The sequence below is a fragment of the Monodon monoceros genome, unplaced genomic scaffold (genome assembly GCF_005190385.1).
Source record: "Monodon monoceros isolate NGI ecotype Baffin Bay Population unplaced genomic scaffold, NGI_Narwhal_1 Super_Scaffold_2, whole genome shotgun sequence".
In the NCBI taxonomy this organism is placed as follows: Eukaryota; Metazoa; Chordata; class Mammalia; order Artiodactyla; family Monodontidae; genus Monodon; species Monodon monoceros.
In genome coordinates this window covers 103,836,733-103,856,909 of record NW_021703776.1, presented here as the reverse complement: position 1 = coordinate 103,856,909, position 20,177 = coordinate 103,836,733, and the positions used below count along the sequence as shown (strand labels likewise).

General features: G+C 45.1%; 1 protein-coding gene across 3 annotated transcripts in view; it reads right to left on the bottom strand.

Annotated features, from left to right (window-relative positions):
* The window catches only part of UBE3C (ubiquitin protein ligase E3C), a 120,768-nt gene that overhangs the window by 23,604 nt on the left and 76,987 nt on the right, over positions 1-20,177 (bottom strand). For all 3 annotated transcript variants that reach the window (XM_029234221.1, XM_029234222.1, XM_029234223.1), the window contains one exon: positions 16,355-16,602. In XM_029234221.1, the coding sequence (XP_029090054.1) occupies positions 16,355-16,602 (248 nt within the window). The remainder of the gene's footprint in view (positions 1-16,354; positions 16,603-20,177) is intronic.

Genomic DNA, 20,177 nt, shown 5'->3' with positions numbered 1-20,177 from the left:
CTCTGGGCGGGCGCTAGGGGAGGGTCCTTCCTGCCTCTTCCAGCTCTGGCGCTGCTGGCACCTTGCTGGGCCCTGGCCTGTTGCTGTGCCCCTCCAGCCTCTGCCTCTGGACGTGCTGGTCTCCCCTTGTGTGTGTCCCTCTCCTTTCTCTTATGAAGACGCCAGTCACTGGATTCTGGGACCCACTCTACCCAATACGACCTCACCTGAGCTTGCCTACATATGCAAAGACCCATCTTTCCGAATGTCGCATCACAGATACAGGGTATTAGGAGTTGAGCACATCTTTGGGGGGGGGGTCACAATTCCACCCACAACGACAGGCCAGACCACGTCGGTGGCCACCCCTCCACTCTGCCCTTTAGCACAAAAGGAGCACAATGTGTGCCAAGGTTGGGTTTCAGGTAATTTCCAATGTCAAGAAATCTTCTTCTTCTTTAGATTTTTTTTTCACCATCAAATGGGGGAAAAAAGAAGCATTCTTAGCTCGGTGACCATACAAACATAGGTGGCAGGCTACAGGCCCACAGGCTGTAGTTTGCCAACACATAGTGTAAAATGAAGAGATCGGGCCTTAGAACTCGGGAGATTTGCCCAGTATTGAGTTAGTAGGCAGCAAAACTGGTGTCAAAACCCAGATTCCCTGATGCCCAGATCAGTGTTTTCCCTGTAAGTTACTGTCTACCTTTACGTCTAAGGATGGCAATGTGTAATGACTTTTGCAACTATTTATATTAAGGTATAATTTACATAAAGTGAAATGTACAACACGCCAGTACTTGCTCACAGCTGTGTAACGACCGTTCAGATCACAACAGAGAACATTTACACCCCCTCCCCAAACCTAGCGCCCCCTCAGTCCTCAGTCAACACCCTCCCTCCCTCAGGCTAACCCTCACTCTACTGTCACCACAGATAAGTTTTGCCAGTTCTGGAGCTTCATAATTGGGGCTATACAGTATGTGTTCTTTCATATCTGTCTTCTCACAACATACTGTTTTTGAGATTCACCTATGTTACTGTTGTTAACAGCTCTACCTAGTCACATGACGATGGACATGTGAGTGGTCTCCAGTCTCGGCTACGATCGCAGAGCTGCTGTATCAGTCACTGGCCTGCCTTTCTGTGGGTCTGTGCTCTGATTTCTCTTTATTATATACCTGAGCAGGCTGGGTGACAGTGGAAGTACTGGAGCACAAGGAAGGTTTAACTATATTAGACACTGACATGCTGTCTTCCAAAACACAATTTCTTTTCGCCATGACCAGCAATGCAGGAAGGTTCTAACTGGTCTACATTCTCAACAATTATCAGTACTGTCACTCTTAAGGTTTAGTTATTCCGGTTGGTGCAACGGGGTAATCTAATCTCATTGTGGTTTTAAATTACATTTCCCTGATGACCAGTGTGGATTACACTAAGTGTTAGTATTACTATATTAATCTCCAGAGATTCTCCAGCAAAAGAGGGTAGGAAATACAATTATATAAAGTTTTCCAACATAATGTCAGGGTTCACCTGGCACGATAAATATCCCTATGGCCTGAGGCTGTAAAATGCGACAAGGAATCAGAAATGTGCTGTCAAGTTTTCAGAAGCATTATTATTTTATTGTAGCAGATGACTTAGAAGCCCCAACAAATCTTTCTTGTCAAAAATGTTCTAATGAAAATAGTTACCGCTTATCGAATGCTTGCTACGTAACAGGCGTTCTGCCAAGCAGGCAGCATCAGTGACCGCATTTCCATTTGGCCCCTGGAAAATCCGACTGACTGTAAGGTAAGTGATTCTTACATGCAAGTCAAGGGTAAATCTGGATTTCCCCCACAAAGGCCATTTTTGTTACCATACATCTAATCTGCAAAGACACGGATCCTCTGAGACGCTCCCATGACTGTAGTCACCCCCGCTCTCAGGGGAGAAGGGGTGTCAGTCCCTCGCTTGGTAAATGCAGAGCTGGAAGCGTCGCCTTGAGCACGGGGGATCATGGACCTTTCTCTGTTTGCAGGGCAGTCTGTGACCCCAGAAGGACAGACAGGGTGTGAGGGTTGGACTAACTCTGCCTTAGCGACCCCTACCATCAGCTATGCCGTGTGACACACTCAGATCTTCTTTACACCACTGTGTGAGGATTCAGTGCTATGATGCTATGCATGCAACTAAAATAAAGCAAAATTTAATCTAAGGGGTGATCTCTCAGCCATGAAATTAACTTCAGAAGTCACTCTTCCAAGAGGCCACCCACCTGGCCACACCCACACACACTAAAGGCTAAGCACAGGGTTTAGTGAGACAGACCTGTGTGACGTAACTAATGCCAGAGTGAGCTGGCACTGCCCCTCCCACCTTCCCCACATTAAAGATGGCAGCCTTGTGCCACTGTGCACCGTGGGAGGGACCCTTCCATAGTCACAGCTTCCAGCACTACTGCACTACTGAACCCTCTATCTCAGGGGTCCCCAACCCCCAGGCTGCGGACTGGTACCGGTCCGGGGCCTGTTAGGAACCGGGCCGCGCAGCAGGAGGTGAGTGGCGCGCGGGCGAGCGAGTGAAGCTTCACCTGCCGCTCCCCACATCGCTCACATTATTGCCTGAACCATATCCTCCTCCCCGCTGCCCCATGGAAAAACTGTCTTCCTCGAAACTGGTCCCTAGCGCCAAAAAGGTTGAGGACCGCTGCTCTATCTCATACTCGGGTGGCAGTCTATAATCACTGACCCTTACGCACTCATATGCATGCTTCCCCCTTTCCCCCTAAACGTCCAGAGAAAGCTCAGATACCCCCCGAGACCCACATTTTAAACTCTCACCCACTAATATGACTGGAGGAAACTAGAAAACAGCTATGAAACATCCTCCCAGAAGTAAACACCCAGAGTGCACTGGCTTCGGTTCAGAAGCCACTGGCCGGCACCATGAGCCACACTCCCGAGGGACGTCACCGCGTCACCACGTCTCAGGAGGCCAGGCTCCCCATCTTCCCCCAGTGGAGACCACAGATGCTCTGTGCCAGGGAAACTGGACTGTTATGTCCCCGTGCTTTTATTTGATTTGAAGACTAATGATTACCCAATTAATTTTGAAAGGATGGCATAAAAGGACTTCTTAATTAGAGAATGAGTAATAAAACGGCAACTGGTACTTAAGTCATCCACTGATAATGTAAAGAGTGAGCTGTTTGGAGAAGCCACGGTTTGCTTCAAGTTAAGAATGGCCGATACTATTAACCTGAAGCACTTATAAACCCCATTACTTCTAAATGAATGATGCCTTCAGAGCCAAGGAGAGCATTCTGCAGAAGACGACGTGATTGATCCCAGGTGTTGAAGAAAAGCCTCATTTGTACAGTGGACTGTAAAGTAAACTCAAGGTGTAAATCATCTGATGTTCAATATATAAGGTCATTGTTTGCCATTTCTGCATTAGTAACAATAAACCTGTGAAGTTTGTTAAATCTATCAGAGCTACCTGAATTTTAAACAGAAATTCCACTGTGACTCATAAAATGTAAATGCATAGGTATAATTTTTTACACGAGGCAGGTTTAAACCTTTAGAGCATTTAATATACAAGCACTAATAAATGATAGCACTAAAAACTATGATTGCATCAGCTAAATGGGTTATAAATTAAATTTCCATAATGTATGCAACTGAGATACAAATGTAAGCATAAATCAAGGTATTTTCTAAACACAGGTTAATTATACAACTTCAAAAACTGCCAATTTTTTATGCAAAATAATCCACTTAGCGTTTTTCATACTGGCCTTAATTCTCAGTCAGCTGCACCACACTTGTTCCTAGAAGCATATCAATAACTACTTGTCATGGAAAAATAGCAATAGGTATATTGAAAAAAACCCTATGACGCATTTTTCAACTGTCTGTCCTTTATGAGTGTTTATAGCTAGAAATTGTGCCAAAATGATTTGAAATAAAAAGGATTAATTATGGTAGAAGCCTTTTAATATAAGTAAGTGCAGTCGCAATGCAATCAATGCAAATCATGGCCCTACCGGGAGAGTCAATGTGAGCCGCATCTCAGGCCGTTTGTTTGTGGCCAAATAACTTCAGTAATTTACTACATTAAGAATCAATAAAAAAAAAATAATGCTTTTCAAATGCATCTCCATCAATCTTCAGGTAGTTCTAAAGTGAACATTTATAACTTAATCTAAAAACTATATCAGAGATGTCTTGTTTTAAAGCCACTCTAATTGAGCAAGGAGATAATTTTAATTATTCCAGATCGTGCTAGGCTTGGAGTTTGAAAAATAAAAGGTATGTAAAATAAGAATGTAAGCTGATAGCAGTATGCTATTTAATTTAGTAGCTAGGCTTCAGAATTAATAACTGAGAGTTGAAAAACATGGTCTCTGGGGCTACTATTGATTTTTATGATAAGCTCCTGCAGGGCAGGAAACACATCTGATCTTCAGTGCAAGTCTACATACAACATACAGTGCCTAGTCATTTAGCAGATTTATTAAGTGCCAACTGTGTGCTAGGGACCGCTGATCTGTAGGATGGAATTCTGCATCCATGAACTTGTTTGCAAAAAACCATTTATTCTCCTTTGAGACATTTCAGGTTATGCAAAACTAAGTGTATGGGGCTTCATTTCAAACCCTTCCGCACCGCTTACTCCTGTACCCCTCTGTCCACACCGCTGCCTGACCCTCAGAGACACAGCACACGTTGCGTGTCGGGTCTCACCTGCGCCATTGCCACCCAGGGGGACGAGGCGTCCCACCAGCCCTGGAAGCGAAGGAGAGGTTTTTACTTGTTCATGGCAACTGATAACCCTCACGGAGGGTTTGACAGCTTTATTTTCAAAAACAGCTCTTTCACTCCTGAAATCCTGTGAGGATGCTAGACGGGTAGGGGAAGAGAGTTCACGCCTCAATCCTGTTTTCCTCACTGGGTATCCAGAAACCCACCCACGGTGTGACAGCGACTCTGTCCAGCGACTGCCGCCCCCCAGGCCCCTCCCCCCAGCTCAGGCTCCACAGAGGCTGCTCTGCTCCTCCCACTGGGCCCACCAGAAGGTCTCCAGACGATAAAGCATTCACGTCTCCACAGCCAAAGTGACAAAACCCAAACTCCCATTTCTACCCACAAGAAGTAAACATTGGGACTTCCCTGGCGGTCCAGTGGTTAAGACTCTGCGCTTCCACTGCAGGAGGCACGGGTTCGATCCCTGGTCGGGTAACTAGAGTCCAGTATGCTGCACGGCGCGGCCAAAAGAAAAAAAGAAGTAAATATCTGGGAGTTCTAGAGCAGCTGTTATATTCCTGCTCCTGGAAAGACACTCGTTAAGGTACCCCATACAACCAAGAACTTTTCTCCGTAATTAAAAGAAAACATTTTGCACGTTTAAAAATTCTACTTTCACCAGCAGGATAATAAAATATTAGACTTTTGAACTGTGAGGATCCTGGTGTCCCTCAAGGGTAGGAGGCGTCACTGCCAGGTACTGAGGACCCTTGCTAACTAACGAGGGTGATGATATCTGTGACATGCCCCACCCACGAACCCACCTCACACTGACCTCCCCCTCCCCTAACGCCTCTGACATTAAGGCTCTACCAAACTACCATATTACAGCACTACTTTTTGGTAACAGCTTTGCTGAGATATAATTCACATACCGGACGATTCACCCATTTAAAGCGAACCATCCAGTGGTTCAGATATTCACAGAGTTGCGCAACCATCACCACGATTGGTTTTTGAACATTTCACACCCCCAGCCCCGGGCAGTCAAGGGTCTGGCTTTCCGTCTCTCAGAGTCCCTAGGCGTCCCGAGCGGGGACGCGACCGTCTGGGCACCAGGCTGTGCACTGCCGCCCACGAGCCCTGCCAGCTCAGCCTTGCTCCAAAGTACCGACCCGACCCGACCCGACCCTCCCTCCCTCCCTCCCTCCCCGCCGCCAGGGCAGCAGCTCTGCCTCCTTCCCCTTGAAGCCACTGCTCACGTCTCCCTCCGGCAGCCACCCCTTAGAAGACTGGGGGTCGCTGCCTGCCGGCCTCCCTCCCCAGCCCCTCCCCAGCTGTGGGACAGGCTGCAGCCCAGCCCCCCAAGTGGAAAGCGCCCCCCACCCAGGGCAAAAGCACGCAGGCACCCCCCCTGGCCGGCGACCCTGGTGGTCCGGCTGCCACCCATCCCCGCGAGATGCCCTACAACCTCCGCGACTTTCCGGGCGCGGCCGGCAGGCCCCCGGGCCCCTGCGGGTTGCAGTTTGGGCTGTGCAGTATCGCGCTGCTATAAACACTCCAGCTCGTGTGTTTTGCCGAATATACGCACTATTTCTGTAGGGATACAGGCTCCAGGACACCATAAGGTAGGTACTTCTGGAAGACACTGCTCCCATTTTCTCGACCCGTGTGCAGAGGCTCTGGCCTCCACCACTCCAGGAAAGCTGCTTGTCCACACTGCTGGCAGAAATGGTCACCTCTCGGTCCTTATCTACCTGACCTACGGGTAGCACCTGACCCGACGTGTCATTCTCTCTCCCTTGAAACAGTCTTCATTTGGCTTCCAGATAAACCCTTCCAAAAGAACACTTTCCTGGTTTTCTCCTGACCTTTCTAGCTGCTTCTTCTGAACTTGCGTTGCTAAATTCTCCTTCACTCCCTGAACTCTAAATCTTGGAAAGGCCTCTTCTGTAGCCACACCCACTCCTGGGTGACATCACCCAGTCCTTGGGTTCCCGCTGCCACTTGGGCTACTTCTTTTTATTTATTTGTTTATTTTTGGCCGTGTTACGTCTGTTGCTGCGCACAGGCTTTCTCTAGTTGCAGCGCGCGGGCTTCAGTAGTTGTGGCACACGGGCTTAGCTGCTCTGCGGCAGGTGGGATCTTCCTGAACCAGGGCTCGAACCCGTGTCCCCTGCATTGGCAGGTGGATTCTTAACCACCACGCCACCAGGGAAGCCCTGGGCTACTTCTAACAGCAGAGGCCAGGAGGCCTGTTAAACATAACTCTTATGCTATCGCTCCTCTGCTCAGATCCCTGCTGCTGGAACCAGGACTCCCAGCCTGGTCTGTCTCACTCACGGAGAACACCAACCTACTGCTATCTCCCAAACAAAGTTATCCCAATTTTAGAAACAAGAGCAGCAATACACATCTTCACTTGGCTACCTTTTCATAAAGGAAATTTACTCATTTTAAGTGTTTAGAAGGATTTAAATGGGCCGAATTTATTTTTAGATAATTATTGCCCTTATTGCACAAATAAAGGCAGGGAAAGACATGCAATACACCTTACGCAGCACCAGCAAGAGTCTGTGTTCCTAATTTTCCTGGTGAGAATCTAACATGGCTTAGAAAAAGGAAAATGGCCCCAGTGTTAATACTGACCCATGTTAAACTAGTGTTTGGGAGTGCTTAAAAAAATATGAGAAGGGATATCTCAATAGTAAGCAAGATCTACTTTATGTGGGAGCAGAAAGAATTTTGGTGAGTATCTCAGAATGGCTAAAACTACAATAATATTTTTGGTACTGGAATCAACTGAATTCTGGAATACACCTGCCATTTTTACTGTAAACTATTTTAATTTCATGTTTAATTTTTTTTTTTTTTTTTTTTTTTGCGGTACGCGGGCCTCTCACTGTTGTGGCCTCTCCCGTTGTGGAGCACAGGCTCCGGACGCGCAGGCTCAGCGGCCATGGCTCATGGGCCCAGCCGCTCCGCGGCATGTGGGATCCTCCCGGACCGGGGCAGGAACCCGCGTCCCCTGCATCGGCAGGCAGACCCTCAACCACTGTGCCACCAGGGAAGCCCTCATGTTTAATTTTGAAGAAATAAACTTATATAGAAAACTATAACCTTAACTAGCAAAAAGAAGAATCATCTCCAGATTTGGGAGTGCTTTGTTTTTAATGGAAAAGAATACAAATTGTGATTAGAATGCTGTAAAAGCAGGTACAATTCTCAGAAGGGATAAGGTTCAAACAAAATAATCATTTGTAAATTATAAGTTGTTCATATTTATAAATTATGATCTTTGATTTTTCTGTTTCCAAAAAAAGCTGAAGGTCAACAAGAGCAAACTCGTGATGAATCGTCCCCTGTGGTTAACTGGGAGATTCAGAGAAAGCTTGCTTCTGAAATTTGCTGATCTCAAAGGAAAAAAGTCTTAACATTGTTTGGAAGACCTGCGCTAAGCACAGAATGCCCAACTATTTACTGAACGTTATGTTTAAGAAGATCTAAGGGGAAGATATATTAACTTTAGGCTCAGAGCACTCAGTCTGATGACAATCGGATGCTGACCCTTAATGAGTCTGAGAGTTCAAAACAAGATATTATAAAAGAGAAGCTTTGCCATTTAAGGACCAAAGTAACTTAAATGACTACTACTCACCCCAATCAACAGTTTTAAAGCCTCTGCAAATCTGTGAGCATTTTATAAAAGGACTCTAATGAATAGAAAAATAAATTCTCCCAGCTCTCAAAAATCTCAGGATAAACTTAACTGCCAATATTATCCTCTATGATACAGTTAAGTGCTGAATTCTACTCAATACAAAATTATAAACTATGCTGAAGTTTCACCATCTGCTAATTAAAAATTTGAAATATATGATCAAGATATTATCAAATAATTTGATTTACAGGCATTCTGTTTCAATTAAATCAATATTCTGAAGCAAGAAAAAAAGAGCTAGCTCCAAACAGAGTTCAAATACGATGAAAGATTTCCTTCAATAAATATTCTGAACTTAATCGGCTTAAATGGACGTAGGTGCTTCTAACTGTTAAAAAAAAAAAGTTCAAGATGACATTACCGCATCCTTGAGCTGTTTATTTATTCCCTGTCTAGAGCCTGGTTTACAGGCGATAAAATGCAATCACAACCCACACCAAAGCAGGAAGCATCTGCTAATGGAACTTTTAATGGAGAAGTGACCAGTGACATGAGGTAATTCTTCCTATGTAGGAGTGCTCCTGGAGACCTCTCTGCACTTCATCACAGTAAACAATCACTAACATATGCATTAAAGAAAATTTAAATACATTATGACCCAATAAATATCATAATCAATCAATATACAATTTTCTTCTCTTAAAGATTTAATGTTCAGATACCACACTATTAGTGCTATACTATTACACTCACTTAGATCTGGACAATTTTTAACATGTTGGTACAAAGTTTAACCATTTGTGATCAGATACGTTTTAGAAACCCTGCTCCCTTAGGAATTTCCATGCAGAAAATTATATGAGTAAAATCCTTAAAGTGAGGAACTAAATTAAGTACGATCCTCAAATAACTATAGTTTTGTTACTGGTTTTGTCTAAACTTCATTATTTTAAAGAGCTTTGAGATAGAATTTATACAAACTTCATTTTTAGGAGAAAGGTTTAGATGCCAAATTTTTCTCCCTGGAATCTGGTTTAAAGAGGTAACATATTCCAGGGCTTCCCTGGTGGCGCAGTGGTTATTCATCCACCTGCCAATGCAGGGGACACGGGTTCGAGCTCTGGTCTGGGAAGATCCCACATGTCGCGAAGCAACTAAGCCCGTGCGCCACAACTACTGAGCCTGTGCTCTAGAGCCCACGAGCCACAACTACTGAAGCCCGCGTGCCTAGAGCCCGTGCTCTGCAACAAGAGAAGCCACCACGATGAGAAGCCCGAGCACCGCAACGAAGAGTAGCCCCTGCTAGCCGCAGCTAGAGAAAAGCCTGCGCGCAGCGACAGAGACCCAATGCAGCCAAAAATAAATAAATAAAATAAAAAAAAGGAAAATATTCCAGAGTACAGCAGTAAGAGCGATCTGTTATCCCCTCTGAACCTACAGCACCTTCCAAGACTGTGTCGTCAGGACAATTCTCAATGCGAGCAGCACGTCACTGACCAGCGACGCATAGAGCTACCAGTGAGCCAGAAAGCTTCCACGAGCCAGGATCATCTAGTACTTATCCTGCCTCTACATGAATCAAGGTTGGACAATTCATACACTCAGGAAGGAAAAATAATATAGAACTGCAATAAGATTTAATTTATGCAAATAAAATTACTCTGTTGTCTGTCAATGCACTTTATAAGAACCACTGAATTTAGGGAGTATTTCAGGTTAGGCTATCAAAATAAAGGCTCACCTTCACAGAAAGAACGATAGCTCATCCTTTCAAAGATTTTCGTGCAACGAGTTATGAAACTGACATCCTTGGGAGGGAGCTGAGACTGAGTCGAAAGGGACCACTGACAGGGACAGATACTATCTCCCTGAGAACTGACACCAAGGACAGCACACAGCTCCAGGTGGAAGAGATACATTATGCCTTAAAATGAATTAAGGCGAGAAAATGATCTGTTTGAAATTTATGCTAAGGAATCTAACATCAGGTCAATGTCTGAAATTTGTCACTGAAATAAGGGGAGCCTGAAGAAAACATACTGTTAAAATGGTGAGGTCAAGCTGAAGCCCATTACTAAAGTTGAAGAACACTTAAAGTCTGTATTATTAAAATAGCGACATTTGGAATCTGAACAAATAAATAATAACTGGGCCTATAATGATGCATCTCAAAGAGATACAAATAAAGGAGCATGATTTTTATATCCAGGACATACCGATTCTCACTACCCCGCTGCTTTGTTAGGCCTGGGGTTCCATTACCATTTGTCATTAACACACACACACACACACACACACACACACACACAACACAAAACTTACTACAGAGCTACAGTAATCACAACAGTGTCACACTAGCATAAAGCTAGACATAGAGATCAATGAAATAGAATCAAGAGTTCAGAAATAAACCCTTACATTTGTGGTCAGCTGACTCTCAACAAGAGTGCCAGGACAGTCTTTTCAACAAATGGTGCTGGGACAGCTGGACATCCATACGAAAAAGAATATAGAGGAACCTCCTAACTCACACCATCTACAGAAATAAACTCGAAGCAGCCGCATAGCACAGGGAGATCAGCTCAGTGCTTTGTGACCACCTAGAGGGGTGGACAGGGAGGGTGGGAGGGAGGGAGACGCAAGAGGGAAGAGATATGGGAACATATGTATAACAGATTCACTTTGTTATAAAGCAGAAACTAACACACCATTGTAAAGCAATTATGCTCCAATAAAGATGTTAAAAAAAAAAGAATCAAAGACATAAATATAAGAGCTAAAACTACAAAACTCTTAGAAGAACATTCAGATATATATTTTTGTGACCTTGGATTAGGCAATGGTTTCTTAGATAAGGCAACAAAAGAAAAACAAAATTAAAAACTTTTGTGCTTCTAAGGAGAACATCAAGAAAATGAAAGACAACCCAAAGAAAAGGAGATAATATCTGCAGACCACGTACCTAATACGGGAACTTGAAACTAGAATATATAAAGGACTTAATAAAAGGCAAACAACTCAATTTAAGAAATGGGCCTGAATAGACATTTCTCCACAGAAGACAAGAAGCACACGAAAAGATGTTCAACATCATTAATCATCAGGGAAATGCAAATCAAAACCATAATGACACACCACTTCACACCCACCGGGACGGGTGTTACAAAAAAGACAGACAATAGTTAAGTGTTGGCAAGGATGTGGAGAAAATGGAACTCACATACATTGCTGGTGGGATTGTAAAAGGGTGTGGACATTTTGATATAGTCACCATATGACCCAACACTTCCACTCCTAGGTATGTATTTCTCTTGGCAAGAGAAATGAAAATATACTGTCCATGAATGTCCACAGCAGCATTACTCATAATAGCCAATAGTAGAAACAACCCAACAATCCATCAAATGACGAACTGATAAACTACAGTACATATTCACAGGATGGAACATTATTCAGACAAAGAAGGAGTGAAGTACTGATATATGCTACAACATGGAGGAGCCTTGAAAACATTACGCTAAGGCAAAGAAATCAGTCACAAAAGGCCACATATTGTGTGATTCCATTTATATGAAATGTCCAGAACACGCAAATCACAGAGACAGGAAGTAGGTTAGTGGTGGCCCAGGGTTGATAGGACTGGAGCAGAATGGGGAACAACTGCTAATGAACATGGGGTTTCCTTTTTTAGGATTTGTTCTGAAATTACAGTGGAGATGGCTGCGCAACTCAGTGAATGTACTAAAGCCCACTGAATTGTACTCTTTAAAAGGCTGAACTTTATGGAATGTGAATTGTACTTCAAAAAAACTGTTACTTCAAAATAAGTCACAAGAGCATCACCTACTTTGCAGGCATCAATTTTTAATTAAGGTGCTTCTCCAATGGGCAACTCCATACTCTAAGCTTCGAGGGAAGGCCTGTTTAATATAATACGCACCACAGAGACCAGAACTACAAATAAAGGAATTTAATTGTAAAGTTGAAAATGATTAAAGTTCTGATTCATTTTTACAGAAAATGATTACGTAGCAACATTAGTCTCTTACTTACTTATTCAAAGACGGTAAAGCTGCTGAGTAATCAGCCCTGGACACTGAGCTCTGAGCGTGGCTCGCACTCAGCCTGCTGCTGGCTCAGCGTCACCGCCCTGAGCAGAGCTGTGCCCCTCGTAGCCCCACCTTCCTGACCTCCCAGCTGCCTTCAGCACATTGCTCACCCCTCCTCCTTGGTACACTTTCTTCCCTACTGAGACTCCACCTCCTTGGGCCCTCCTCCCCATGTGCTCACTCTGCACAGTCTCTCCAGACACCACAGTGCAGCCCTGCGTCAGCCGGGCGCTCACCAGTGGCTGCCCCCTCTCACCTCGTCTAGCAGAGATGGCCCCTGGCCCTCCACCCGCCCCAGGGCTGCTCAACGCCGCAGCCACGAGTCACAGTGGCTGCTGACACCCAAGCTGATGAGAACGACGACATCACAAGGAGATTCCCTGCACCAGCCGCAGGGCAGCCAGACAACATCTGCGCCATCGCAGCAAGCTCCTGCAGAGGGTGCAGCTCTGGGTCACACCTGCTCATCAGCTCTTCGCTGTGCCTCTCCCAGGATTCCAGGCCAACCCCGTCTGGCTCTTTACCCACGGACACCTCACCGAAGACTGCTACCCTATCTTTGAACACCGACCAAACCATCCAGCCATTCTTCTCTGGAACTTGTGCTTTCTCTAGAGATCCTCTCTCTCCTTCCCTCGGGAGCCAAGCCGGCTGAAAAGGCCACCGACACTCTTTCCACCTGTAACCCTTCCATTTCCTTTACCTCACCCCAAAGCAAACTCATGTCTATCGTGCCACCCCACTAAAGACATCACCAACGACTACCCCCCTCATGTCCACCAGCTGAGGGATGGTTACATTAAATGTGGTTATACCCTACAACAGAATATTAACTGGCAATAAAAGGAATGAAGTACTGACACATGGCACAACTTGAGTGATCCCTGAAAACATGCTAAGTGACAGAAGCCAATCACAAAAGGCCACACATGTTATGATTCAATTTATAGGAAATGTGCAGAATAAGGACACAAATAAGAGACAAACGGTACCTTAATAGATTAATTAATAGTAGAATAAGAAACAAAAAGTAGATTAGTGTTTGCCTAGGTCTTGGGGGTGGGAAGGGAGGAGTAACTGTTAATGGATACAGGTGATGAAAATGTTCTAAATCTGTAGTGATAGCCGTACAAATCTGTGAATGCACCGAAACCGCTGAACTGTACTTTTTTAAATGGGTGAATTGCATGGTTTGAGAATTCTATCTCAATAAAACGTTACAAGGAAAAAACACCCAGAAAACAAAAACTTGCTGATAAATCCAGTGGTCACGTTTCAGTCCTCAGCTGACCTGACCTCACAGCATGACGCTAGGTGATCAGGGCACCGTCACTCAGGACCGGGTTGCTGTCCTCGTCTCTAAAAGCCATTCTCCACATGGGTTCCACAGGGTCTCCCTAAAAATGTACAAAGTCTGTCACCTCAGCCATTTGCTGAACACAGTGGTTCTGCACGGCCCACGGGATGAAGAGCCAACTTGTCATCACGGGACACACCGGCCCTTTATGGTCTGGTTGTTGGCTGGCCCCCCGGCAGGGCCGGCAAACCTGTCCTGGAAAGGGCCCAGCAGCACGTACTTCAGCACTGCTCAGCTCTGCCCCCGGGGAAAGCAGCCACAGACAATATGGAAATGATATTCCAGTGAAGCCTTTTTTTCAAAAAAGAGAAGACGAACAAACAATAAAATAGGCGGGTGGACTTGCTCAGGGGCCGCAGTGTGCCGCCCTTAGTTTCAGGCTGCCGCCTCTGGTCACTCCTTCGACTTTCAGAGGCCGTACTGATTACAGCCCTTGTGTTACAGCCCAGCCCGTCTCTAAAAATGTGCTGGATAGTAAATATTAAATATCAGGCGTTCCTACTCTACTACTGCAAACAGGGGAAATAAAAATGCATTCCTAGACGATCCAAAAACCCTAACAAATTCCCCCAAAATACCACGAAAAATGTTTACCTATCTGTATAACAACACACCCAGGTTCCTGGGCAACATAAAGCATGAACTTCATTTATTATCAATCTCAGTAGTTAGTGGCCACGGTGTGTGCACTGTGCACGATACTTTACAGAACCAGGGAGAAGTTACATCTTCCTTCTATACTGCAAGAAACATCCCAGTATGAAGAGAAACGGGAACTAACTTGAGGAAGGGATCTTCTGAACTGGGCCCGGTGCCTGGCAGAAGTGGGTGCTGGGAGCCAGGAAGGGGGCAGAAGACATCTCCTCACCCTGACGAGGCGGGCTGGCCAGGAGGCCCGAGGCTGGACCGCAGCACTCACACGATCCTCCCACCTCCACCCGCTAAACACTGCAATGGGCTGCTGACTCAGACGGTGGACTTGGGATAAAACTTTTTGTCTGTCGTGACCGTGAGTACTTGGTAGTTAGTTTGAGTACCGGGGAATCCCTGCGCACGTCCCCAAACACACCATGCTCTGTAAGTTACGACTGGTGGAATGAATTCATTCATTCATTCATTCAAAAACCAAGAATCATTCATTTTCAATTTCCTATGGGAATAACCAGATGATTTTTCCACCTCACTTGCAACAGCTGGGCATAAGTTTCAATTACTGATTTTAGTGGGATACTTGCCAGCCACATCCTGTTAGGATTAGTAATTATCAACACTATTTAAGTGCAAAGAAGCAAACAAAATAACCTTATATGTAAACGTTTCCGTAACTTAAAATGCTAGTAATCAATTAAAAAGAAAAAGAAGAAGAATCCCTTTCTGGGGGGACTGGGCCCGAGCTGTGGGGAAGAGCCCCTCCCAACGTAACTGGAGCCCCACCTCCTACGCCCCGCCTATGGCAGCCCACAAGCTATGCCATGGTCTGAACGTCTGCGTTTCCTCCAAACCCCACACACTGTGATGGCGTCAGGAGGTGGGGCCCCTGGTGCTTAGGGCACGAGGGTGGAGCCCTCGTGAATGGAATTGGAGCCCTTGCAAAGAAGCCCCACGGAGCTCCCTCGCCCCCTTCTGCCATGCAAAGACCCACGGAGCAGGCACCAGCTCTGAACCAGGAAAGGGGCCTCCACCAGATAAAACCACGTGGTGCCGTGATCTCAGACGCCAGGCTCCAGAACTGTGAGAGGTCAATTTCTGTTGTCTGTAAGCCACCCAGTCTGTGGGATCTTGTTACAGCAGCCTGAACAGACTAAGGCCAGCACTGCTCTAGTTCAACAGTGAGTGGGACTGGCCTCAGTGGGTACCCTCGTCCTGCTCTGACTCTAATGGGAAGGTGTGCTTTGAAAGTTTCACCATTAACTAGGAAGTTTCCACTACGTTATATAACTAAATTTTCCTTTCATTTACTATAAAGGGTAAGGTGTGTTTGTATAGATGGTGTATACCATCAGATGTAACTTTCTGGTTACTACAGCATTACCGTAATATCCTTAAGTGGCCAATTTTCAAGAATCTGCATACAACATATATAACACAAACTACACTGAGTAACTATGGCCTTCCACCTCACAGCACTTTGAAAATTTTATAGAACCTTAAAAGAATCACTTTTAACACTGATTATCAACAAGAGCAACTGTGAAAAGACAAAATATTTACAGTACTCATACCTATGCTAGCAGATAAACAGAATTTTATGTGTATAAACAGACTTTTATATCATGCTTCCCATGTTTTCTACACTATATCAATAATTTTTAAATGTACGTAACTGTGTATGAAATGTATAATGCTATAAAGCAGTTATTATGTAAGAAAACACGATTCAGGGGTTCATCAAAACTACTTAAGCAATTCTGAATAAAGACCTTCAATGAAACAGGCGGTAACCACACAGAAGCACCGAATTTCCTCACCCCGTGGTCTGAGATCCGTTTTGACATAAAGTTTACTTTACCTTTCCAAGCATCCTGCCCAGGAAGTAGTAATGTCTGGCAAAGGACTCCCCCACAAGCATCTGGGCAGCTGGGTTGGGGTACAGCAGCCCTTCGTTAGTGGTCTTAAAGAAGCCCTGGTTGGGGTTAAACCCCGACTTCAGTAGTTCATTTAGAAACTCTCTGAAAATACCACCACCGTCAATGCCAGCTTCGTCCAGGCCATGTGCATTGAGTAAGTGCACACGGATCCGCTTTTTCAAATCAGGCTCTGTTAAAAGAGGGGGGATGGGGCAAGGAGAAAATATTTTTTTAAAAAGCAATAAAATAAGCTGGTATTACAGGAAGTTAGGTAAGGGGAGCAAGAATATTAAAAATATTTTAATGCAAGACTTAAAAAAAAAAATCAACATTAAAAAGAGACAATGAGACAGACTGACCAGTATTTCCCTCAGAGCCCACAATGGGAAGAAGAGAGACGTTCCTTTGCACTGATACTGACAGACCAAGAATGGAGTGAGGCGGGGGAGGTGTGTTTGGCAGAAAGTACAGTTATCCCACATATGCTAAAGGATGTAACAAACTCAAATACCAGGAAGAGGGGAATGGAATTGAGGACCTAAGGATAATACTGGAACAGAAAACTATCACCAAGAAAGGCAAAAAGATAAACGAACAAAGCAGATGTCAACGAAGTTAACATTACAAAGACCCTTGGAAAGAGGCGCAGGACACGAGTCAGAACACCAGAAGCTACATCAGTTAAAACGATGTTTGGCTGAAAAATGGGGGAAATTTTTGGTTACATAATGTGCCACAATATGCAATTTTTAAGTTGCTTAAGTCTGCCTGACATGTGAGGGGCATTTCCACACAGGTCCTCATAAGGACAGCACTGAATAGTAGGGATGCCAGGCCCCGGACTTGACTCACTTGCAATGAATACAATAGCCTCCGACACAGGCTTCAGGGCACAGGCCCCAAATATGGGCCAGTAGACGTGATTCTACCACAAGTCAAAACCAGGGGCTCCCTGGCTTAATCAGGGAACAGGTCTGACAAAGTAACTGACACGTCCTTCACCGTTTCCCACCAACGTCCTTCAGGTGCTTTGCACATCAAGAGCCGCAGGTGGAGGGCAACTGAACCCAGGTCGCAGGGCTGCACCCGGGTCCGCGCTGCAGCTGTCTTTCCGGCAGTGTGCAGTCGCCCACACGTATCTGACCCAAAGCATCTCAGGGGACAGGTGACCTCTAGAAAACACCCCGGAAAGGGGTTTAGCAGAATGTCGGTTCAGCTGAACCCCAGCACTGTGATGTGCGAGTGTCAGTACTGAGGTCACAGGACCTGGGGTGTGAATATTCTATACTACCCTTCAAACAGGGCCGACAGTTTAACGTGTGGACTGAGGCCCACGGCGCCTGCACAGGAGAGGGCCGCCCACCCATCCTGCCACAGGGACAAAAGCTGTGCCTGGCGAGCTCTCCTCTAGGGCAGTGCAGTGCCCACACCTCCCTCAGGAGTAAACAAACCCGACCAGAGGCGGCAGCAGCGTCCTCTTGCGCTCGTGCTTGTGAGGGAATAACCACCGCTGACGTCTACCCCGAGCTGGCAGAACTCACGCCAGGAATTTCACATACATTAATCACTTCCAACCCTTTAACAACCTCTGGGTTAAGAATAATCCCCATTCTCGTGTGAGAAATCCAAGGACAGGGAAGGTTGAATGATTTACCCAAGGACATACAGCTAATATTGTAAAGGGTAGTACTGTAATTTTAAAACATGTCTATTACCTACAAAGCATAGGTTCTTTTCTACTAAAACACATTCTTTTATTTTTAAAATTTAACTACACTTAAATGAAGAACATGCTTTTCACTGATGATTAAATTCCACAAACAATGTTATTTGCATCTATTTTGATCAATACAATTACCAAACATGTTCACCCTCAAGGCCTAGGTAAAATGCAGAAAGAATTCTAAGCAGATAACCGTGGATGCAACACAAAAATACAGTCGGTTCTTTGTGACCTTTACATATATCTTCTCAACACTCAGTTTTCAGGATAAACTACAAGCATTTATTTGTCATGTACAGTATTTCTCAAACTGAATGCCAACAGTTAGCAGCAGCAGGTTTCTGAAAAATTCAAAGTGTAAACATTCTGTAAGCGGTGATGCTCAGCCAAGGCCCGCCCGCTAACCCTCTCTTTCAAACCGCAGCACTAATCTTCTGCGGCAGGGGGGCGGGGGGCGGGTCTTTGTATCTCAGAGGCTCCACAGCCACTCACAGACGTCACTTCCTCAATTGTGGCCATAACTGAGATTCTGTGGTTCCCTGAAGCTCATTTCTGTAAACAGCAATATACAATAGCACCATACTTTTAGAAGCAAATCTAGTCTTCTAGGTATCTTGCCACTACTTGATTCAAAAGACAGATTAAAAGTATCTACTTACACAGTAAGGTTGGGGTGGGGGGACCTAAGTCATATATTACAGTTGACCCTTGAAGAATTCAGAGCTTAGGGGCCCACACACAGTTGAAAATCACACAGCTGTAACTTGTGACTCCCCCAAAACTTAACTACTAATAGCCCACCGTTGACCAGAAGCCTTACCGACAACATAAACCGTCGATTAACACATATTTTGTATGGTATACATATTATATACTCTACTCTTACAATAAAGTGAGCTAGGAAAAGGAAAATGTTATTAAGAAAATCATAAGGAAGAGAAAATACTTTCACAGTACTGTACTGTATTTATTGACATGTCAAGTTTACATCACCTGCTTTCAAGGTGAATCGCCTGGCTGCCAGTACCTACACCAACACTGCCTTACACGATACAAAACACTGTAGATGTCATACACACTACTAACACTAGACATCAAAAATGAAAAGATAATGTGAAAACGAAATTCCTGTTTGTTTACAGGTATAACGATTCATGCACTGATAACAAAGCATCAAGAATATGATTGTTTACGGTAGCCTAGCCTATACGCTAAGGAATGAATCCTTATAGCATGTTTATGGCATACACCATTACAGTCATATCCATAATACAGTATTGGTAACACTGTTACATGTTTTTAAAAATCACTTACCTGTGATGATAAGCCGATAAGCAGTTTCTCCAATTACAAGAGAGAGGGAGGCATACTGTACGGTAACGTAACTTTGAAAGCAATGTTTTGAGAGTAAGAAAGCTAACACATCATTAATTTTACAGTTAGCATCACTCACTTTGCACTTATGTAAGCACGGGCTGTCCACTTCAATACAAGTCCTGCACACGATGAATGTCATCTGTCTGCACAATGAACACCTGGGCCACGATGATGACACAAATGTCTCACACGGTTCTTAGACTTTCCCAGGAAGACACTCACACACACAAGAGCTAAGCTGCTCACTGCGAAGTGGGAGTGGATCAGCACAAAGGCCTTCGTCCTTGTCCTCGCACTGATTAGGCCGAGGAGGAGGCGTTGGCGGGGGGGGGGGGGGGGGGGAAGGGGAGGCAGGAGGGGCAGGCACGTTTGCTGTGACTTTACGGGAACAGATCATAATTTCTGCCTGACTTTTTTGCTCTTTTATTTCTCTAGAGCTGTTTCTATACGGAACCAATCCTTCTTCCACTGTTTGCTTTAGTTCCAGTGCCCACATCACAGAAGGGTCCAAGGCGTAAAAGTCAGGAGCGACGTCGAGCAATCAGAACCCTCCCGCCAGGTGGCCTGCTTGCCGCCAGGTGCTCTTCTTCTGCATCCTGTCCTCGTCACTGGCTGTGGTTCAGAGGCTCTCATCTCCACCCATTCGTCTTCTGTCAGCTCCTCTC